This window comes from Carassius carassius, chromosome 38 (assembly GCF_963082965.1).
Source record: "Carassius carassius chromosome 38, fCarCar2.1, whole genome shotgun sequence".
In the NCBI taxonomy this organism is placed as follows: domain Eukaryota; kingdom Metazoa; phylum Chordata; class Actinopteri; order Cypriniformes; family Cyprinidae; genus Carassius; species Carassius carassius.
Genome location: NC_081792.1, coordinates 27,019,793 through 27,039,719, shown reverse-complemented (window position 1 = coordinate 27,039,719; position 19,927 = coordinate 27,019,793). Strand labels below are relative to the sequence as shown.

General features: G+C 36.3%; 1 protein-coding gene across 1 annotated transcript; it reads right to left on the bottom strand.

Annotated features, from left to right (window-relative positions):
- Positions 1-604: 604 nt before the first annotated feature.
- LOC132119679 (vesicle-associated membrane protein 3-like) lies at positions 605-19,677 on the bottom strand. The gene is made up of 5 exons (XM_059529853.1): positions 19,574-19,677; positions 6,723-6,810; positions 2,422-2,580; positions 1,727-1,778; positions 605-1,551 (listed from the first exon to the last, which is right to left on the bottom strand). Coding segments are annotated over exons 1-5 (318 nt in total). The 5' UTR covers positions 19,576-19,677; the 3' UTR covers positions 605-1,534.
- Positions 19,678-19,927: the final 250 nt, after the last annotated feature.

Here is a 19,927-nt window from a genome sequence, read left to right as displayed (position 1 = left end):
TTCTGGCTTTTTCAGAATTGCAAAAAAAAAAAAAAAAGCGTTTTGGGAGATGCAAACTCAGAATAATATGAGACATTTAATTCTAGGAGATTTATTGCAAAATGTAAACTTGGACTTTCAAGAAAAAAAAAGTCAATTTATATTTCACAATTGCAATTCTGACTTATTTTACTATTAGTGAACTGGAAATGTCAGGACTTTCATTCATTCAAATCAGGAATCATTCTCATTAATTTGGCACTAGAAAATACTTTATCCTAGATTAAATGTGAAAAATCACGATGTCTTTTGAACCAAGTTAGGTTTCAAGAATGGTCAAAAAGCAACATCTTTGTTGAAACCCCTCAGTCTGATGCTGTTTTGAGAGTTAATGGCCGTTTCACAGGTAGATGATGTGCACTCCTGTCTTGACAGAAGATTGTAAACTGGATTAAACCAGCACAATGGCAGTAGTGGATGCACAACAACTGGAGGACAAGTACATCAGAACATCTCTTCTCCTTGAAGAACACAACGTTTGAACAGTATCTGAAATAAAAACTGATTTGAAGAATCTTCTACTGTAATCTACACAGCCTTTGTGAGTAAAATGCGAGTACTAAAGGATGTTAAATCTGTGTTTTATTGAGCCATCACAGGCAATTCAACAGGTTTAACAGTTTGTAAGGCCACACTATAGAATTGCACTCGTTTACAATTTATACACGTGAGATATACAAAGATACATACAAAAAAAAAGCTCAGATAAACAAAAATAAAATGTTTTGGCACCGTGAGTGAGAAGTGAAGAAAAGACCAAAATTCAATACTACTGAAATATCATTAAGCAAAGATATTTCCTAACAAACTATTTCTACTTAAGGCAACGTATATAATGCAGTTAAATAATTAGTGAATTATCACTTCAAAATTCAATCTTTCAATAAGATATCAAACTTACATACACCATTTTTATGTAGACATTCTGAGTAAAATCAGAGCAGAGTTGTGTGCTGTTGTTACGGGACGGCAGTGGAGCTGTTTAAAGGCACGTCTGTGGTTGTTCAGGAAAGGCTCTTATGTCTTGTTGGCACAGAAAGACTCTGATGCAGTGAAAACAAGAGTGTCTGTTTACTGCCGTCCACTGAAAGAGTCCATAAGGGATTCATCAATGAGATCTTGGCAAATGGCTTTCACAAGAGTTTTGGTCAATATGTCTTGGCCTCCAAATAATAGCAAAATGACTCATATTATCATGAAAGTGTGGTTTTGGATCATTTTGTAACCTTTGCACGGTCAGTCACTGTTCTGTGGTTTGCACAGAGGAGTGTTAGATGTGCATGGAAATGGCATTCTGTAACATTCAAATCCTTGTTATTAAAAACAAAGACTAAAAAAAAAAAACCATTGAGGATAGTTTACAAAATATGCTTTTGAAAATCAGCAGGTTAGAACGTATTGGAAGAGTGTTCATTCGTTATCTCTTCCTTCTGAAGTCGATAGATAAGACTTCATATCCTGATCTTTTCTTCTGATTATAACCAGATTTCTGTCTTTATGACTGCGTCCAGACTGAGAGAGACAAAAAGAACAGGGTTTAGATTTAATATTAATATACTTTCATAAGACTACCATATATTTAATAATAATCAAATACATTCAGCTGACGTCTCATGATCAGTGTCTTTTTGAGCATCTGCCACCCATGTTAGGGAGTTTAAGAGGCTGTGAATACTTTGATACTCACTGATAATGATGACAATAATGACAAGAACCACAGCTATCAAAATGGCCCACATCTGCAAAAACAATAAACAAGAACATATTGTCATTTGGTGCCTTAAGTTCAAATGTTATCCACTTTTTATTGAGAATATATTATTTGCTACCTGCTTTAGCAATTACCACTTTTCTTATATTATTCTCATCTTCATAACACACACACACACACACACACACACACACACACACACACACACACACACACACACACACACACTATAATAAATAAATGTCCTAAATATATTTTTTTATTTAAATGAAATGACCTTTATATTTCTTAATTACTATGAGCTTTTGTGAGCACAAAAACTAACCTCTGTATTTTTACAATAAGACAAAACAATTAAATCTTTTTCTGCATATTAGTGTCTTCATTTTTTGCATATGATCTTATGGGAAACACAGAAGTTATACTATCGTTATACGATAGTATAAAAGAGTATGACACTAGTATAACACTATCTACACTATAGTATACACAGAGTTATGCTACAGTTATATGTTATTGTTATACTGCAGATGCATGAAGAACAACTAAAAAAACCGGGAGCAAATATTTTGGAAAACATCCAATAAGCTCTGGAGCCTTAATATTTAATAAACGTATTTCAACTAAATGAGTGTATATGATATGATCTCTCCTGCGCATCCTTGATATACCTTGCAGTTCTTCCACCAGTACTTCCTCTTGAGTTTGGCAGCGTTGGTCTCAAACTGTGAAGCACCGGCCTGCAGGGCATCGGCACGATCATCCAGCTCAGACAGCTTCTGGTCTCGTTCCAGGACCTTATCGACGTTCACTCTCATGATGTCCACCACCTAGATCAACAAGAGGATTCCTCTTAGAGGTTTCTTAGAAAAACTGTGGAGAAGTGATGCTAAGGGCTGGAAAAGTAATCAAGATCTAGGAATCTTGTCATGTGTGTAAACCATCAACTGTGTGAACACCACTGCAGGTTATTTAATCAGTTTAATGATGTGAGACTTTTGGCAGCATGGCTGGAGACGACTACTTAAAACCAGACAAGCAGCAGGATCATGTCATTTAGTGGGCAGCGTCCCATACTTACAGCACAGTGAGAAACAATGTCATAACCTGTACCATCATGATTATCCAGCAACATTCACCTGTTCCCAATGAAAGCAAAAATGCTGTGGGATACAGAGTAAAATCACAGCAAATCTGACCATATTTGATATGAAGTGGGACAGAGTAGGATTTTGGACTAATGAGATTTCACAGAACCGCAGTCGTGGCCAAAAGTTTTGAGAATTACATAAATATTGGAAATTGGAAAAGTTGCTGCTTAAGTTTTATAATAGCAATTTGCATATACTCCAGAATGTTATGAAGAGTGATCAGATGAATTGCATAGTCCTTCTTTGCCATGAAAATTAACTTAATCCCAAAAAAACCTTTCCACTGCATTTCATTGCTGTCATTAAAGGACCTGCTGAGATCATTTCAGTAATCGTCTTGTTAGCAGCAAAGAAGCCACTTCTCTCCAAAAAAAAAACATCAGGGACAGATTGATCTTCTGCAGAAAGTATAGTGAATGGACTGCTGAGGACTGGGGCAAAGTCATATTCTCAGATGAATCCCCTTTCCGATTGTTTGGGGCATCTGGAAAAAGGCTTGTCCGGAGAAGAAAAGGTGAGCACTACCATCAGTCCTGTGTCATGCCAACAGTAAAGCATCCTGACACCATTCATGTGTGGGGTTGCTTCTCATCCAAGGGAGTGGGCTCACTCACAATTCTGCCCCAAAACACAGCCATGAATAAAGAATGGTACCAAAACACCCTCCAACAGCAACTTCTTCCAACAATCCAACAACAGTTTGGTGAAGAACAATGCATTTTCCAGCACAATGGAGCACCGTGCCATAAGGCAAAAGTGATAACTAAGTGGCTCGGGGACCAGAATGTTGAAATTTTGGGTCCATGGCCTGGAAACTCCCCAGATCTTAATCCCATTGAGAACTTGGTCAATCCTCAAGAGGCGGGTGGACAAACAAAAACCCACTAATTCAGTAAATCTGTACAGTTGTGGCCAAAAGTTTTGAGAATGACATAAATATTAGTTTTCATTTTCATGGCAAAGAAGGACTATGCAATTCATCTGATCACTCTTCATAACATTCTGGAGTATATGCAAATTGCTATTATAAAAACTTAAGCAGCAACTTTTCCAATTTCCAATATTTATGTAATTCTCAAAACTTTTGGCCACGACTGTACATAGTACAATGTGACAAATGTTTTGTTGCTAGTATAAAAAAAAGAAAAGTAAGGCCTGAAAACAAAATACACTTGCATTCTATGTGGCAAGAGATGTCCAACTAGGTCAAGGCTAGACAAATATTTTCTTTTGATTATCCAACATTTGGGAAACCAGTCTGTGTCAGAGCTATTACACATCTACAGTACAATCTGCAGCTTTGTGACTGTTAGTTCTGTTAACTTAAATACATTAATTAATATTCAAAAGTTTGGGGTCAGTAAGATTTGTTAAAATAAATTGATCGACAATGTTATGTTACAAAATACTTATATTATAAACAAATGCTGTTTAGGAAAAAATGGATTTCAACCAAAATATGAAGCAGCAGAACTGTTTTCAATATTGATATTAAGAAATGTTTCTTGAGCAGCAAATCAGTATATTAGAATGATTTCTGAAAAATTGTGTGACACTGAAGACTGGAGTAATGATGTTGATGTGAAGCTTTGCATTCACAGCAATAAATTACATTTTGAAACGTACTCAAACAGAGAAACTATTTAAAACAGCAATAATATTTAAGTCTTTTTTTATTTATTTCTTTACTGTATTTCCTGATCAAATAAATTGCAGCCTCATTGAGCATAAAAGTTTTTTGTTTCAGACAACATTTTAACATTATATATGCTAATGTACTCCTAAAAGTTAACAAATATAATACAAATACAAATAACTTCTGCTTTTAAAAATGTCTTTCTGGAAAGCAAACCATGAACACTGATGATTCATCTTGCCTGGAGTGCATTTTTCTATTTTTTAGAATGAGAACATCACTGCCCCTTAAAACCACTCATCAACAATCTATACAAAGAAAGATTCAAATAGAATGATAAGGAAAACAGAACCTGATAAAGTTTTGCATTTCCACGAACACATTAAAATACATTTAAACTGTATGACTGTGTTTGAAGAGTCAATATATAACATATAACTCTTTCTTACTAGGATGAACAGAATTTGATGCATTATTTGTGCGCTTACACTTCGATCTACTCAAAAAGTATGTTTTGACTTTATTATCTATTTATGTTTTATTCGTTATCAAATATAGAAAATTTAGAGAATGACATAATATCCTGTTGCTTATATTTGTTCTGAACAATCTTTACATCTTCAGCAGATGTTTTAAGTAATGGAAAGCATGAAAAAAAAATCCCGTTATACTGTTATAATACAATTGCATAACAAAGTCAATAGCAACGGCACACAAACATCTTAGCCTCCTCGTATGTGCTCTAGTGCTCCACAAACCCTGTTGCAGGGTGATGTAGCTCCGCCCCTTTAAGAGAGATCAGTGTGGAAGGGGAGCCAGCATGTGCAGATACATGTTTCACTTGCATAACCAAAGTGACGGGGTGTTACATAACCGACCGGCAGCCTATGAGCTCGCACCAGACTGAACGAAGACATCTGACGGGAGAGGTCAATGGGGATATAGTGTGCTGAGACCTGTTATATGTCCTGGTGTAAAATTCCTTGAACAGAAATCATGTGGTGAGCTGCAGAAGAGATGTGTAAAAACTGCTGACGGATTATGCTGCTCACTTTAGGGAGGAGTCAAACAGAAAGAGAGAGAGAGAGAGAGAGTGAAAGAGAAAGTAGAACCTTCTATAACATTTAAATGGTATATCATTTACCTTAAATCAAATTTTGAAATGAGATACAAGTATACAGGGCCTAAAACTAACTTTTTGCCAGACCTGCCAATGGCTGGCGACTTAAAAGCCAGATTTTTTTTTTTACCAGCCACAGAAAAAAGGCTTCAATACCTCCTAAACTAATAGCTTAAACAATATAAATTTAATAGTCTACATTTTTAAAGACTAGTAAATAGTCAGTTGTAAAATAAGAGCAAATAAAATTACAAGCAACAGCACAAAATAGCCTACTATACAAAGATACAAATGGAAATGGTGCATTTCTGGCAGGTGAATGGTGCATTTCTAATAAATAGAATAGTTTATTTGTCTTTGCCTGCAGAAAGAACTGTGATTTGCTTCAAATATTTATCTACTTTATTGTGTATAAATTATTATATATATTTTCACATTAATATTCTTAGACTTGGATTTGATTTCTTCTATGAAATTAACATTCTACTCGTGCAGTGGTGGGTAATTTTGCTCATGAGCCACTGTGCTGGCGTCTTGTCACGTTGCTGTTGATGAAACAGTGTAGAATGTGACTAAATAGGTTGATGAACAGATGAAACAAAAGCTGTCCATGTGCATGTCTGGCTGTATATTTGGATATGCAGTGGCCACCTGCTGCTCATTTCATGAAACACATTTACTGAATTTGTCTTACATAACCATATAATGAGTAAATAAATACATTTAAATAAGAAAAATAAATTATTTTCTAGTAGTTTTAAGGAAAATTGGGAATTTAGCAGTAGACAAAACATATCATTATAGCTTGTATTTGTTGTGTCGCCCAAAAACAGTAGAGTACAGACTTGTATAGTTCACAGTGATAATATTGAAGTCATGTCTGCAATGGGAGGAGTCTTAAAGCTATTTTAAATATTCAATGAGAGCATTAGTCATTGTACATCTTTACGAGTTGTCCTGGGATTGTTTAACTGTTCGCATCACACTGAGAGACAGAAATCAAGTCAACTGTTTATGGCCAACCATGAAGAACACTGGCAAATGGTGTCAGGTGTGTGCTCTTACCTCATCCACCTGTGCCTGTGTCTGCTGCAGTTTGCGGTTATTCCCAGACATCCCTGCAGAACCAGATCCATCTGCACCCGGAGCGGACCTATGACACAGAAAGAGAAAACCATTTTACATTTCACATGTTATAGAAAAAAAGACATAATTGTCAGGTTAGCTGGAAAAGTCAAAGAAATCAAAAGAAAAATCTACTGGAGAGGACAGTATTTGTTTTTTAAAGCAATAAGGCCTAGCAAAACATACTCTGTACTTACTGCTAATGTGATTTGGGCTGTGTATTGTGAGTTGATTTAGTCAGAAAGCATCTGTTGCGCACATAAATGTCCTGTAGTGTTATTCTAATAGAAATCTAGTGTGGCAAACAGCATGTGATATTCTAATGCCACCTAGTGGCATATTGACTACATAAATTCTAAAAAATTAAGATTTCAAAAGAGATGCCATATAACCATCATTATTGATTCCCCAAACACCCTTTCAGTGAACAGTTCTTAAAATTGTTTTAGTTTTTCCAACTATATAGAATCTTTTGTGGAATGGAAATATCCTATGGATGTTAAAGGTTATTCATGGGACCATAGAAGCCAATAAAGAACCTTTATTTTGTTATTTTATAGTGGAGTAATTACAGGTTGGAATGAGCAGGGTGAGCTGCATAAAAGACACCTAAACAAACATGTAGTGCTTTTTTCAAACAAACACACCATAAAGAGAATTATAAAAAAAGGAAGTACAGGTAAGACATGGTCTGAAAACAAAGAAAAAAGAAGGTTGGATATAACATTCAATACACTTTGAACAGGTTCATAATCAAAACCGTCATATATACAGCATAAACATTTCCCCTGACTTTGACTTTTTTCCCCCTGTTGAACACAATCTGTATTATATAATAGGGCTGGACGATTATGGCCTAAAATCAATTAATTGAAAATTTTACCTAGATTACGATTAATGAACAAATATTTTGTTTCTGTTTTGTTTTTTTGCCCTCATAGTTCACTGACAAGGTTTGTACTGCAAATATGATTGACTATTAAAGGTGAGATATTTTTTCCTATTAAAAGAGCGATCTGACATTAGGGCTGCAACTAACGATTATTTTGATAATCGATTAATCTGTCGATTATTTTTACGATTAATCGATTAATCGGTTTATGTACTTATATTTTAGTTTTTTCCATTTTTTCCCCCCAAGTAAATTATTAATAAATGGTCTTTATCCTTCAGCATAGATTTTTAAGAGATTTTAACCATTTTGCACTGTCATATCCTAATCAAAAATATACCTGGAGTTGTTTTATTGTGTTAGTAATCCTTTTTCGAACTCTTCTGCAATCAGAACACTGACCCATACTCTAGCAAATTCACAAGGAGATTTAAAATAATGTTTTCACCATGGCAGTCCTTAGAGCTCCTAAAGTAGTTTAACATCCCGAACGAAGCTTATTAAGGAATCTTTCAGAACATATTTTCACGAAGAATAAGGATAAAACAGAATAAAATTGCAGTGCATTGTATTTTATTATTTACTGGGAAACAGCTTTATAGCTTTTGCTGTGAAATTGTAAACAATCCTTCGAATGAAGTGCCAGTGGCATGAAACCTGAATGGAACTCACAATTTAAAGTAAAATCCATCAGAAGGTTGTCCAGAAAAAAAAATTGGACAGTCACACACAAAAAACCTGCTGTGTGAAAAAGAGCAGTGAATACTTAGAAAAAAAAGTGCATTTCAAATATCTTTAAACATTTACCTCTCTCATTCAGTCATAATTAGGCTGCACGACTGAATTTGAATTTGAAAACGTGCCTAAAAACGCGTGGAAAACGCTAGGCGCGCCGCTTTCTCCTTCTTTCCAAAGCGCTCGGGCAGAAGCGCCCCTGAGGCGTCTGCCTTTGATAAGCAACCATGACGTGCTCTCTCCTTGAAGATGCGGAAATTTCAGCAAATGATAAATGGATTTGCAGCTCAAAAAATCGCTTGCAGTAGCTCTGCTACTAAATTTATTTCAAAATGGAAATCCATATACAACTATGATCAGCTGTTCCTTTCATCTTGACTGAGCTTTTAACGTTGTTACGGGAAAGGATGAAGCTGATTGGTTAGTTCTTGTCACATGACCCGCGATGCGCTTGCAGCATTCTGAAAAGTTGAGATGTTTTTAACTCGATGCGGTGCGGTGTTGGAAATAACGAACTTGAGCGCGCAAAAGATGCGATATGTGAACGTCCCCTTAAACAGCTCAGTAGTGCAGAGTTTACAGGTTACTCTTCTTTTTTGAAGGCTCAAAGTAAAGTACTCCCAGTCTCCCACATCCCGCTAAATGCTGCAGAGACGCTGTTCGGGAAGCACGTGACATAAAACGAGGCCAGCTATTGGCTATTCGCTACTTCTCCTGCTGTACTGGCTGAGTAAAACCTCCGGTGGCTCATTACTGCCACACTTTGGTCACCGCAGATTTGAAATATGCACGAAATGAGCCGCTTACGGCAAATAAAAGTTATTTAGCAACGAATCGATGACTAAATTAGTTGACAACTATTTTAATAATCGATTTTTATCGATTAAATCGATTCGTTGTTTCAGCTCTATCTGACATCATAGCTCACTATCAGCAGTTATTTTATCCATGTTGGTAACATTTCTTACTAGGGTTGGGTATCGTTTGAATTTTATCGATTCTAATTCTTATCGATTCCTAGTTTCGATTCCAATAAGAAAAAAAATATTAATATTAAAAATAATTAAGTCAAACATTTATAAGTCAAACATGTATTCTGTCTTTTTACAAAGCATTCTGTTGCAGCTGAATAACATGAGAAAAAATCAGCAGCCTACAAAACACTGCAAGAGGAATTTTGCCTTTGCTTTCAAAAAAAAAATCATAGCAAAAACAGATTAATATAAATTTCAAATATTAAAGTGTTAAAGACAAGTAAACAGTTAGTAATAAGATAGGAACAAACAAATCAATTAGCCATATCATAAATAAATACAACTAAACAAAATTTCAGGTACAGAAACTGTAATTAAAAGTTTAAAAACACTGCATAGTTTTCTTTTTATAAATAAAATAAAGATTGATCAATTAAAGTTATTAAATATAGTCAAGATCAGTGAATGATTTTCTTTTGTTCTTTGATTAACATTAATGACAGGCAGCGCGTTTATTAGGCTGTTGTCTCTTTAAGCAAAAATACTGTACATGTGTGTTTCCTTCTCATCTGTTTGCGTTCACGTAAGACAAAAAAGACTTGGTTTATGATGATATACTGATGTAGTTTTCTGTATATTGGTCGACAAATATGAAAGAAGTCAGTTTCCACTTGGAACAACCTTTTCTACAGTGGAAATACATGGAACAGTCTGAGAACAGACTAGAGATGTTCCGATACCCTTTTTCTCTTCCCGATACCGATTCCGATACCTGGGCTCAGGGTATCGGCCGATACCGAGTACTGATCCGATACCTGGGTGTGTATCTGTATATACAGCTGTATATACTACTAGCCCTGTGTAAATTTCTAGAATTATTTTATGGTGTGCTCCAGACTTATCCCTTGATAAAACATGAACAAATACATGGTTAACTACTGTATTTATTACAGTATTTTTATTATCTGACATGAATTTGACAGTAATATTATTTAATTTCTTAAGTGAAAAAGAACTTCAAATGCAGCCAAAAATCTAACACCGCAAACTAAAAAAGGTATTTTAGTATTTTAGTTTTACAATATTAGTGTATAAAAAACTGCAACAAATAAGTCTAGGAATATAAAAAATTCTATATTAATTAGGGCTGCAACTAACGATTATTTTGATAATCGATTAATCTGTCGATTATTTTTACGATTAATCGATTAATCGGTTTATGTACTTATACTTTAGTTTTTTTCCATTTTCCCCCCAAGTAAATTATTAATAAAGGGTCTTTATCATTCAGCATAGATTTTTAAGAGATTTTAACCATTGTGCATTGTCATATCCTCATCAAAAATATACCTGGAGTTGTTTTATTATGTGTTAGTGATCCTTTGTCGAACTCTTCTGCAATCAAAACACTGACCCATACTCTAGCAAATTTCACAAGGAGATTTCAAATGTTTTCACCATGGCAGTCCTTAGAGCTCCTAAAGTAGTTTAACATCCTGAACAAAGCTTATTAAGGAATCTTTCAGAACATATTTTCACGAAGAATAAGGATAAAACAAAATAAGATTGCAGTGCGTTGTATTTTATTATTTACTGGGAAACAGCTTTATAGCTTATGCTGTGAAATTGTAAACAATCCTTCGAATAAAGTGCCAATGGCATGAAACCTGAATGGAACTCACAATTTAAAGTAAAATCCATCAGAAGGTTGTCCAGAAAAAGAAAAAAAAAACCGGACACACAAAAAAACCTGCTGTGTGAAAAAGAGCAGTGAATACTTAGAAAAAAAAGTGCATTTCAAATATCTTTAAACATTTACCTCTCTCGTTCAGTCATAATTAGGCTGCACGACTGAATTATGAACTCGTAAACGACAAACTGATCACAGAACATGTTTGTAAAGCTTTAAATGTTAACTGTTAAAAAGCAATGTTATCAGCTTTTACAACTAAACATTTGCAAACAACATTGTACTGGAGAATCTGCACAAATAAAAGTCTTAGGGGCCGTTCACATATCGCGCCTAAAAATGCGTGGAAAACGCTAGGCGCACAGCTTTCTCCTCCTTTCCAAAGCGCTCGTGCAGAATCTAAGCAACCATGACGTGCTCTCGCCTTGAAGACGCGGAAATTTCAGCAAAGGATAAATGGATTTACAGCTCTAAAAATCGCTTGCAGTAGCTCTGCTACTAAATTTATTTCAAAATGGAAATCCATATACAGCTATGATCAGCTGTTCCTTCATCTTGGCTGAGCTTTTAACGTTGTTACGGGAAAGGATGAAGCTGATTATTTAGTTCTTGTCACATGACCCGCGGTGTGCTTGCCGCATTCTGAAAAGTTGAAATGTTTTTAACTCGATGCTGTGTAGACGCGCCTGGAAAAACGGGTGCGTCGCGAACGCGTCGCTTCCATTATGAGCGCGCATACTGCGCGCCTACATAGGAAATAACGAACATGAGCGCGCAAAAGACGCGATATGAAGTGCAGAGTTTACAGGTTAATCTTCTTTTTTGAAGGCTCAAAATAAAGGACTCCCACATCCTGCTGAATGCTGCAGAGACGCTGTTCGGGAAGCACGTGACATAAAACGAGGCCAGCTATTGGCTATTCGCTACTTCTCCTGCTGTACTGGCTGAGTACAACCTCCGGTGGCTCATTACTGCCACACTTTGGTCACCGCAGATTTGAAATATGCACGAAATGAGCCGCTTATGGCAAATAAGTTATTTAGCAACGAATCGATGACTAAATTAGTTGACAACTATTTTAATAATCGATTTTAATCGATTAAATCGATTCGTTGTTTCAGCTCTAATATTAATCAGATAATCGCTTTACAACAAAACAAGTAAAAAACAAGCAACCGTCTAGGCATAATTATTATTATTAATAGAGACGTATTATTACTACATAGAGACGTAGCTAAATCTACTGTAGGCTACAACAGTAGCTTAATATATTGTCAATTTACTCGCCATGAAGATCTTTGAGTGTCTGTGTTTATGATATGACAGTTTTCTCAAATGAAACGTTAAATTCTCATGAAGTGACGGTTTATGCGTTCATGTCCTCATATAGTGACACACGGCAGAAGCCACAAAACAGCGAGCTCCCGTGCATCTGCGCCCGTCTCCCACAGAGATGTAGACTTTGCAGGAGTAATATTTAAATAGTATTTTGCAGTTTAATATTCACAGACACTAGTATATATATTCGGCTACAGTCTGGAGCCCTGCGCTTAGACTAACACGGAAGCGACTGAACGCAGCTGCGGGTAACGAATATACTCAAACTTACTACCGGTTCTACAGAGACGCTGGTATCATCACATTTTAAAATTTTCAGCACCGTCTTGGTAGTGAAGTGCCAGTACTTGTGGCATCCCTAGTCGCCGTTTTACTGTCTGGTTGGTCCAGTCTGAAATACTGCTAAACAGCGGACATACTGCTAACCACTGATCTGTAATATTGAAGCGGCTTCACTGTCTGTTGGCAGTTTAGAACGCGATGAGCGATCCAGTCATATATAGATCAGTGCTGCTAACGCGTTTTCATTTCTTCTTCGCTGCTCTAAACAGGGGTTGCTTGTGGCATTACAGCACATCGTCCTGTGTTTGCAATGCATTCTGAGCAGCGAAGAAGAACCGTGCAGCGGTTAGGCAAAGCTAGCGTTCATAACTAGGTCTTGAAAATGGTATCGGATCGGTATATGGGTTCATGTACTCGCCGATGCCGATGCCAGAATTTGTTGTGGTATCGGAGATATTTCCGATACTAGTATCGGAATCGGAACAACTCTAGAACAGACACAAACTAGTGATGGGAAGTTCGGTTCTTTTCCACTAACCGGTTCTTTCGGACGGTTTGATTCAATAAACCGGTTGAAAAAAACGGTTCACCGGTTCTTTTATGCTCGACGTAATGATGTCATTGGCGATGACATAATGGCGTCAAGTCTATCAAACATTCAAATATATAAAGTCAGTAATCATAACTTTAGTCAGTTAAAAACCTTTTAATCATGAAAAGTTTACAATTAAGTTTTGCAACAATTCAATTCAAGTTTATTTGTATAGCGCTTTTTACAATACAAATCGTTACAAAGCAACTTTACAGAAAATTATGTTTCTACAATATTTAGTAATAGCTTATAAGTGGTGACTGTCAGTTTGTGCACGTATGACAGGATTTGTAGAAAAATTTAAGTCGTAGTCAGCCAGATGATGAACATTATTAATATTATTAATAATAACAACGCACCCAAATACAGTAACAACAATAATGTGCATATGAGGATTTAAGTCTTGTGCGCTGTGTGTCAGTCTACTTCACGCTGAATCACGCATGCGCAGTATCATCAGCTCATCGGTTCTCAGATCGGACACGTCCGACAGAAACGGTTTTCGGTTCAGAACGAGAACCGCTCTAGCCAGCATGCTGCAGTTCAGTATAATCAGCTGCTCTACTCGTGTTCATGTTCTGTTTACCACAAACTCAATTTGTGAATGTGTCATCGTTAACTATAAATACAGTACAGATATTTCATAAAGCATCCCTTATTCCTACTAAACAGAGTCTTTAGAGTCTTAATTATTGTCCAACTTCCCTGAAAACCCCGTTGGCCTATACAATATAACAATCTACAATTTAACAAAATATACAGATTAGATACATTCATCTTAAAAAAAAATTGTGAAAAATTATACGCATGCGCAGTATCATCAGTTCTTAAATCAGACGTGTCCGACAGAAACGGTTCTCAGTTCAGTGTACTGGTGATCCGAAACCCGATGCAACCGGCTCTTGACTCGAGAACGAGAACTGCTCCAGCATTGGGCGTGTTCGTTCGTACCTGGCTCGGCTCGGTGTTCATCTTCAGTTCTCTCTTCACAGCAGTTCAGTCAGTGTACTGTTTGAGTAAATTAATTACTCCGGGATATTGGTTTGTTTGAACTCAGAGGGAGTGTCAGTCACGTTAAAAAAGTTAACAGCTTAAGTCATTTATGGATTAATGCGTATTGGAGACGCGAACCGTTTAAAACGATCAAGTTATATTTGTTGAACTGGTTCAACCGGTTCACTAAGAAGAACCGGTTAAATTGAACGATTCATTCGTGAATCAGACATCACTAACACAAACCAGAAACCCGCAGTGCGACCGTCGACCTCTGTTCACGCGCTTGTGCTTCATGCGCGCACAAACAGGGCGCCAATTCTTTCAGTTCCTGCACTTAATCGTTATTAAATCAAATTGAAATGGAAACGCAGGAATGTTAAGCAGAATCAAAATGCATGCGTTTTATCGAATACCCGGTTCTTGGAAATTTGAGTGTGTGAATTAGTCATACCGTCTCTATATTATTGTGAAACTTTGGGTTGTAAATAGCCTAGTTCCTTCAAAAGTAGAAAAATATGCTATAATAAGTTTTGAGATTCTGAGCTACCTTAGTGATAAATCACAGGACAGCGCTGACAACTAGTTTCTGTGTTCCTCTGCGCGCCCGATCTTCACAGCTACTGTTTATATGAGTGTTCATGCCACAATGCAGCTGCGCGAACATGGTAGCTCGATATAATAATACACATCCGATCATCTAATCACTTGAATGTCCAAACCATAAAACAATTACAACTGACAAAGTTTAGTGAAGACGCAAGGCTCACCGCTCACGCACCATCACCATGTGTTGAACCGGCGTTCACATCCATGTTTTGCTTTTATACCACTAACTGGACGGAGCAGAGTCATGTGGCTACACAAGCGCTAGTATGCTTTTAAGGGTGAAGTATTAACAGGATTTAAAATATCTAAATAACCGACATGGCAAAAATTACGTCGGTTAGAGGTTCTGAATTTCGGTTTCGATTACTTTTCGATAAATCGTCCAGCCCTATTATATAACGAGCTATTTAATTAAATATGACTTGACTTGGAAAAAAACTATTTGCACACTTATGATTGTCTGAATGTCATTGCATTAGACATCAAACATCCTATCACAATATCTCACAATTAACAGCCATTTTTGCACAATGACTTTTAATATGGAGTCAAATTCTATTAAGTTTATTTCAGTAAAAATCTGTAAAATCACATGTAAAAGGCCTCGGGCCAGACTTCACTCCTGTCTAATGCTGCGGATGAAATTCAAACCTTGTTAGGATAAAAAGGGACGATGGGAGACTGAAAGAGACCGTATGAGAGAATCATCAGGAGCAAAGACAAACACACACATTCCACACCCAGACGTGGAAGGTACCATAAGCCTCCAGATCATGTGATCCTGGCAGAAATCTCACTGCTGAAATCCCCCAGCAGTACAACACAATATATGCTTTTGTAAACGAATATTACATAAAATCGACCTCCATTTATTAAGGGTATAACATGGACATTTCATCACGATCTGACTTTGACAGATTTGGAGAAATGTAGCATTCCATCACGTGCTCACCAGTAGATCCTCTGCAGTGAATGGGTGCCGTCAGAATGAGAGTCCAAACAGTAGATAAAAAAAAAACATCACAGTAATCCACAACTTCAATTTTTTGTGTGAAGCAAAAAGCTGATTGTTATTTTTTTACCAAATCCATCAAGACATTTTAAGTTTAAATTGTGTGTACTAGCCAAAATGCTAGTCCATAATCCATAATAATGCGTCCTCCAGCAAAAAAGTCCATCCACTGTTGTCTACTCACATCAAAATCCACCAAAAATATTTGTTTAGAGCTGTTTTTGCTTGTAAATGGTACTTGATCTGTGCATATTTCTCTCTTGAATCAATCGGGACAAGTTTTACCCTGAGGAAAGCAGTATTATGGATAGAGGACTAGTTTTCTAACTAGAGGCAGTGGTTTGAAATTAAAAACATCGTAATCACAATTGTTTTTTTTTTTCAAACACACTGCTTTTCACTTTACAAGACTTTAATAGATAGACTCTCATTCTGGCACCCATTCACTGCAGAGGATCCATTTGGTGAGCTAGTGATGGAAAGCACCATTTCTCCAAATCTGATGAAGAAACAAACTCATCTACATCTCAGACATCCCGAGGGTGAGTACATTCACAACAAAAGTTCATTTTTGGGTGAAATATTCCTTTTTAAGTCAATAGCTATCAGTCGAAAAACAATTCCACTTCTATTTTATTTCCTATATTACTATATCCAAAACCTGTAAATTGACAGGAATGCCACAGCTCTGTGTTTTATCAGCATCACTCCCCTCACAGACAGACAGACAGAGTTAGTATATTTACACACGGCTGTCAGTGGAATAGATTATGTACTGAGGTTATCAGTCTCTTAAGACATGTTATTATAAATCAGCTTTGCATATAACCTACAGGTCCTTCTCAAAAAATTAACATATTGTGATAAAGTTCATTATTTTCCATAATGTAATGATAAAAATTTAACTTTCATATATTTTAGATTCATTGCACACCAACTGAAATATTTCAGGTCTTTTATTGTTTTAATACTGATGATTTTGGCATACAGCTCATGAAAACCCAAAATTCCTATCTAAAAAATTAGCATATCATGAAAAGGTTCTCTAAACAAGCTATTAACTTAATCATCTGAATCAACTAATTAACTATAAACACCTGCAAAAGATTCCTGAGGCTTTTTAAAACTCCCAGCCTGGTTCATTACTCAAAACCTCAATCATGGGTAAGACTGCCGACCTGACTGCTGTCCAGAAGGCCATCATTGACACCCTCAAGCGAGAGGGTAAGACACAGAAAGAAATTTCTGAACGAACAGGCTGTTCCCAGAGTGCTGTATCAAGGCACCTCAGTGGGAAGTCTGTGGGAAGGAAAAAGTGTGGCAAAAAACGCTGCACAACGAGAAGAGGTGACCGGACCCTGAGGAAGATTGTGGAGAAGGACCGATTCCAGACCTTGGGGGACCTGCGGAAGCAGTGGACTGAGTTTGGAGTAGAAACATCCAGAGCCACCGTGCACAGGCGTGTGCAGGAAATGGGCTACAGGTGCCGCATTCCCCAGGTCAAGCCACTTTTGAACCAGAAACAGCGGCAGAAGCGCCTGACCTGGGCTACAGAGAAGCAACACTGGACTTTTGGACAAATTTTGCATGTACTTCGGAAATCAAGGTGCCAGAGTCTGGAGGAAGACTGGTGAGAAGGAAATGCCAAAATACCTGAAGTCCAGTGTCAAGTACCCACAGTCAGTGATGGTCTGGGGTGCCATGTCAGCTGCTGGTGTTGGTCCACTGTGTTTTATCAAGGGCAGGGTCAATGCAGCTAGCTATCAGGAGATTTTGGAGCACTTCATGCTTCCATCTGCTGAAAAGCTTTATGGAGATGAAGATTTCATTTTTCAGCACGACCTGGCACCTGCTCACAGTGCCAAAACCACTGGTAAATGGTTTACTGACCATGGTATTACTGTGCTCAATTGGCCTGCCAACTCTCCTGACCTGAACCCCATAGACAATCTGTGGGATATTGTGAAGAGAAAGTTGAGAGACGCGAGACCCAACACTCTGGATGAGCTTAAGGCCACTATCGAAGCATCCTGGGCCTCCATAACACCTCAGCAGTGCCACAGGCTGATTGCCTCCATGCCACGCCGCATTGAAGCAGTCATTTCTGCAAAAGGATTCCCGACCAAGTATTGAGTGCATAACTGAACATAATTATTTGAAGGTTGACTTTTTTTTGTATTAAAAACACTTTTCTTTTATTGGTCGGATGAAATATGCAAATTTTTTGAGATAGGAATTTTGGGTTTTCATGAGCTGTATGCCAAAATCATCAGTATTAAAACAATAAAAGACCTGAAATATTTCAGTTGGTGTGCAATGAATCTAAAATATATGAAAGTTTAATTTTTATCATTACATTATGGAAAATAATGTACTTTATCACAATATGCTAATTATTTGAGAAGGACCTGTATATATACAGCACAATTTCCACTTGCATATTGCAACATAACTAGAAGAGGTGTCCAACCTCTGAATGACTGTTTACATTTGTGCACTGATCTGTGATTCAGAAAGGGACAGGAAGCACAAAATATAAGTATATAAAAATAAGTAGTCACAAATGGCAAACATTTGCATTTCATCACTAGTACAATAAAACAATGGTTTACAAATAAGGTTCATTAATAAACCAGTGAAAAGCATCATAAAGCATAGCAAAACATTTAATATTCAACCAAATTTCTAATTTATTGCATATAGATTTTCTAATGATCTGTTAAACATATTATACAAGTTCTTTTTAGTTGATTGAAGCTAAAAATAGAATGTTTGAATTATGTGGGGAAAGAAATTATTCTCACATAAACATCCTAAATCAATCAGCATTTTACTAATATATATGTGTGTGTGTGTGTGTATGTATGTATGTATGCATGTATGTATATATATATGTATGTATGTGTTTGTGTGTGTGTATCAAACACATATTTAATTAAATTATAATAAGGTATATTATAATAAATTATTATAAGGTACATTATAATAAGATATATCCTATAATTAATAAACACTTGTCTAAAGTAATTCATGGCATGACATCAAAAGATCCCAGAATCTATAACACTGACTGAATCGATGCATATTAATTAAACTGCTATCAGGTTGTTGAAATTATGACATCATCTTTAGTTAGGTTAATATAACCGTACTTTATTAAGATTTTATATTAAATCTGTAAGTTTTGGCCGCAAAGTTCAGGGCACATTAGTCATAAAAGACAATAAATGTAGAACTAAGGCAAACCAAATGTATTATTACTATAGTAAAATGTCTTTAGCTGAATTAACGTTACTCTTAAAGTTTAACTTTCCACAAATTCAGTCAGAAACAGACCTTCAGCCGTTAGCATGTAGCTGTTATATAAAAACACAAAAACTCTTTAAAAACTCTTGAATTAAAAATAAACTTCACTGACAGCGTCATATGCACTAATCCCAATTTAAACGGACTAGACTTAATAACCGAAAGGGAATAAAAATCTATATCAAGCCTTGAAGCTAACGCTAAGCTAACTTGTTGCTTTCGCACATATTAGCACAACACAAACTTTACAAACACACTCAGCGAGACTGACATTCACTGATATTATCGAACATTTAAAATACGATATAACACATAAGTGTTTGCACTCAATGAGATCGTGTGAGTGGTGTTCAAGCGGTTTTACTCACATGTTTGCTGAGTTGATGTGTGTTTTGTGAAGGCCCCGTTGATACTACAGCCGCTACTGTGAGCGCGCGCGTGTTTGTGAGCACGGGCACGCGGACAAAGAAAAACGAGCTGAAAGTGACTTTTTTTCATGTCAGTATTTGCATAAAATACTAATGAATATATAAATCAACAAATAGATAAAAACTACAATATACTATAATATTGTATACTATATTGATACTATTTATTATATCATATTAATAGTTTTATGTCTATATTCGTAAGTAAATAATATTAAAATAAATATATACTGTGTATTATATTAGTAATATTTAATATTAGAATTAAAGTTTTGTAATTTCACTGCTTATATT

What these genes read in the sequence shown, in the direction of transcription:
- LOC132119679 (XM_059529853.1), bottom strand. An exon ending in CACAGGCACAGGTGGATGAG is followed by an intron (nt 2,581 to 6,722) that starts GTAAGAGCACAC and finishes TTGTTGATCTAG; the next exon opens with GTGGTGGACATCATGAGAGT. An exon ending in ACTGGTGGAAGAACTGCAAG is followed by an intron (nt 1,779 to 2,421) that starts GTATATCAAGGA and finishes TTGTTTTTGCAG; the next exon opens with ATGTGGGCCATTTTGATAGC.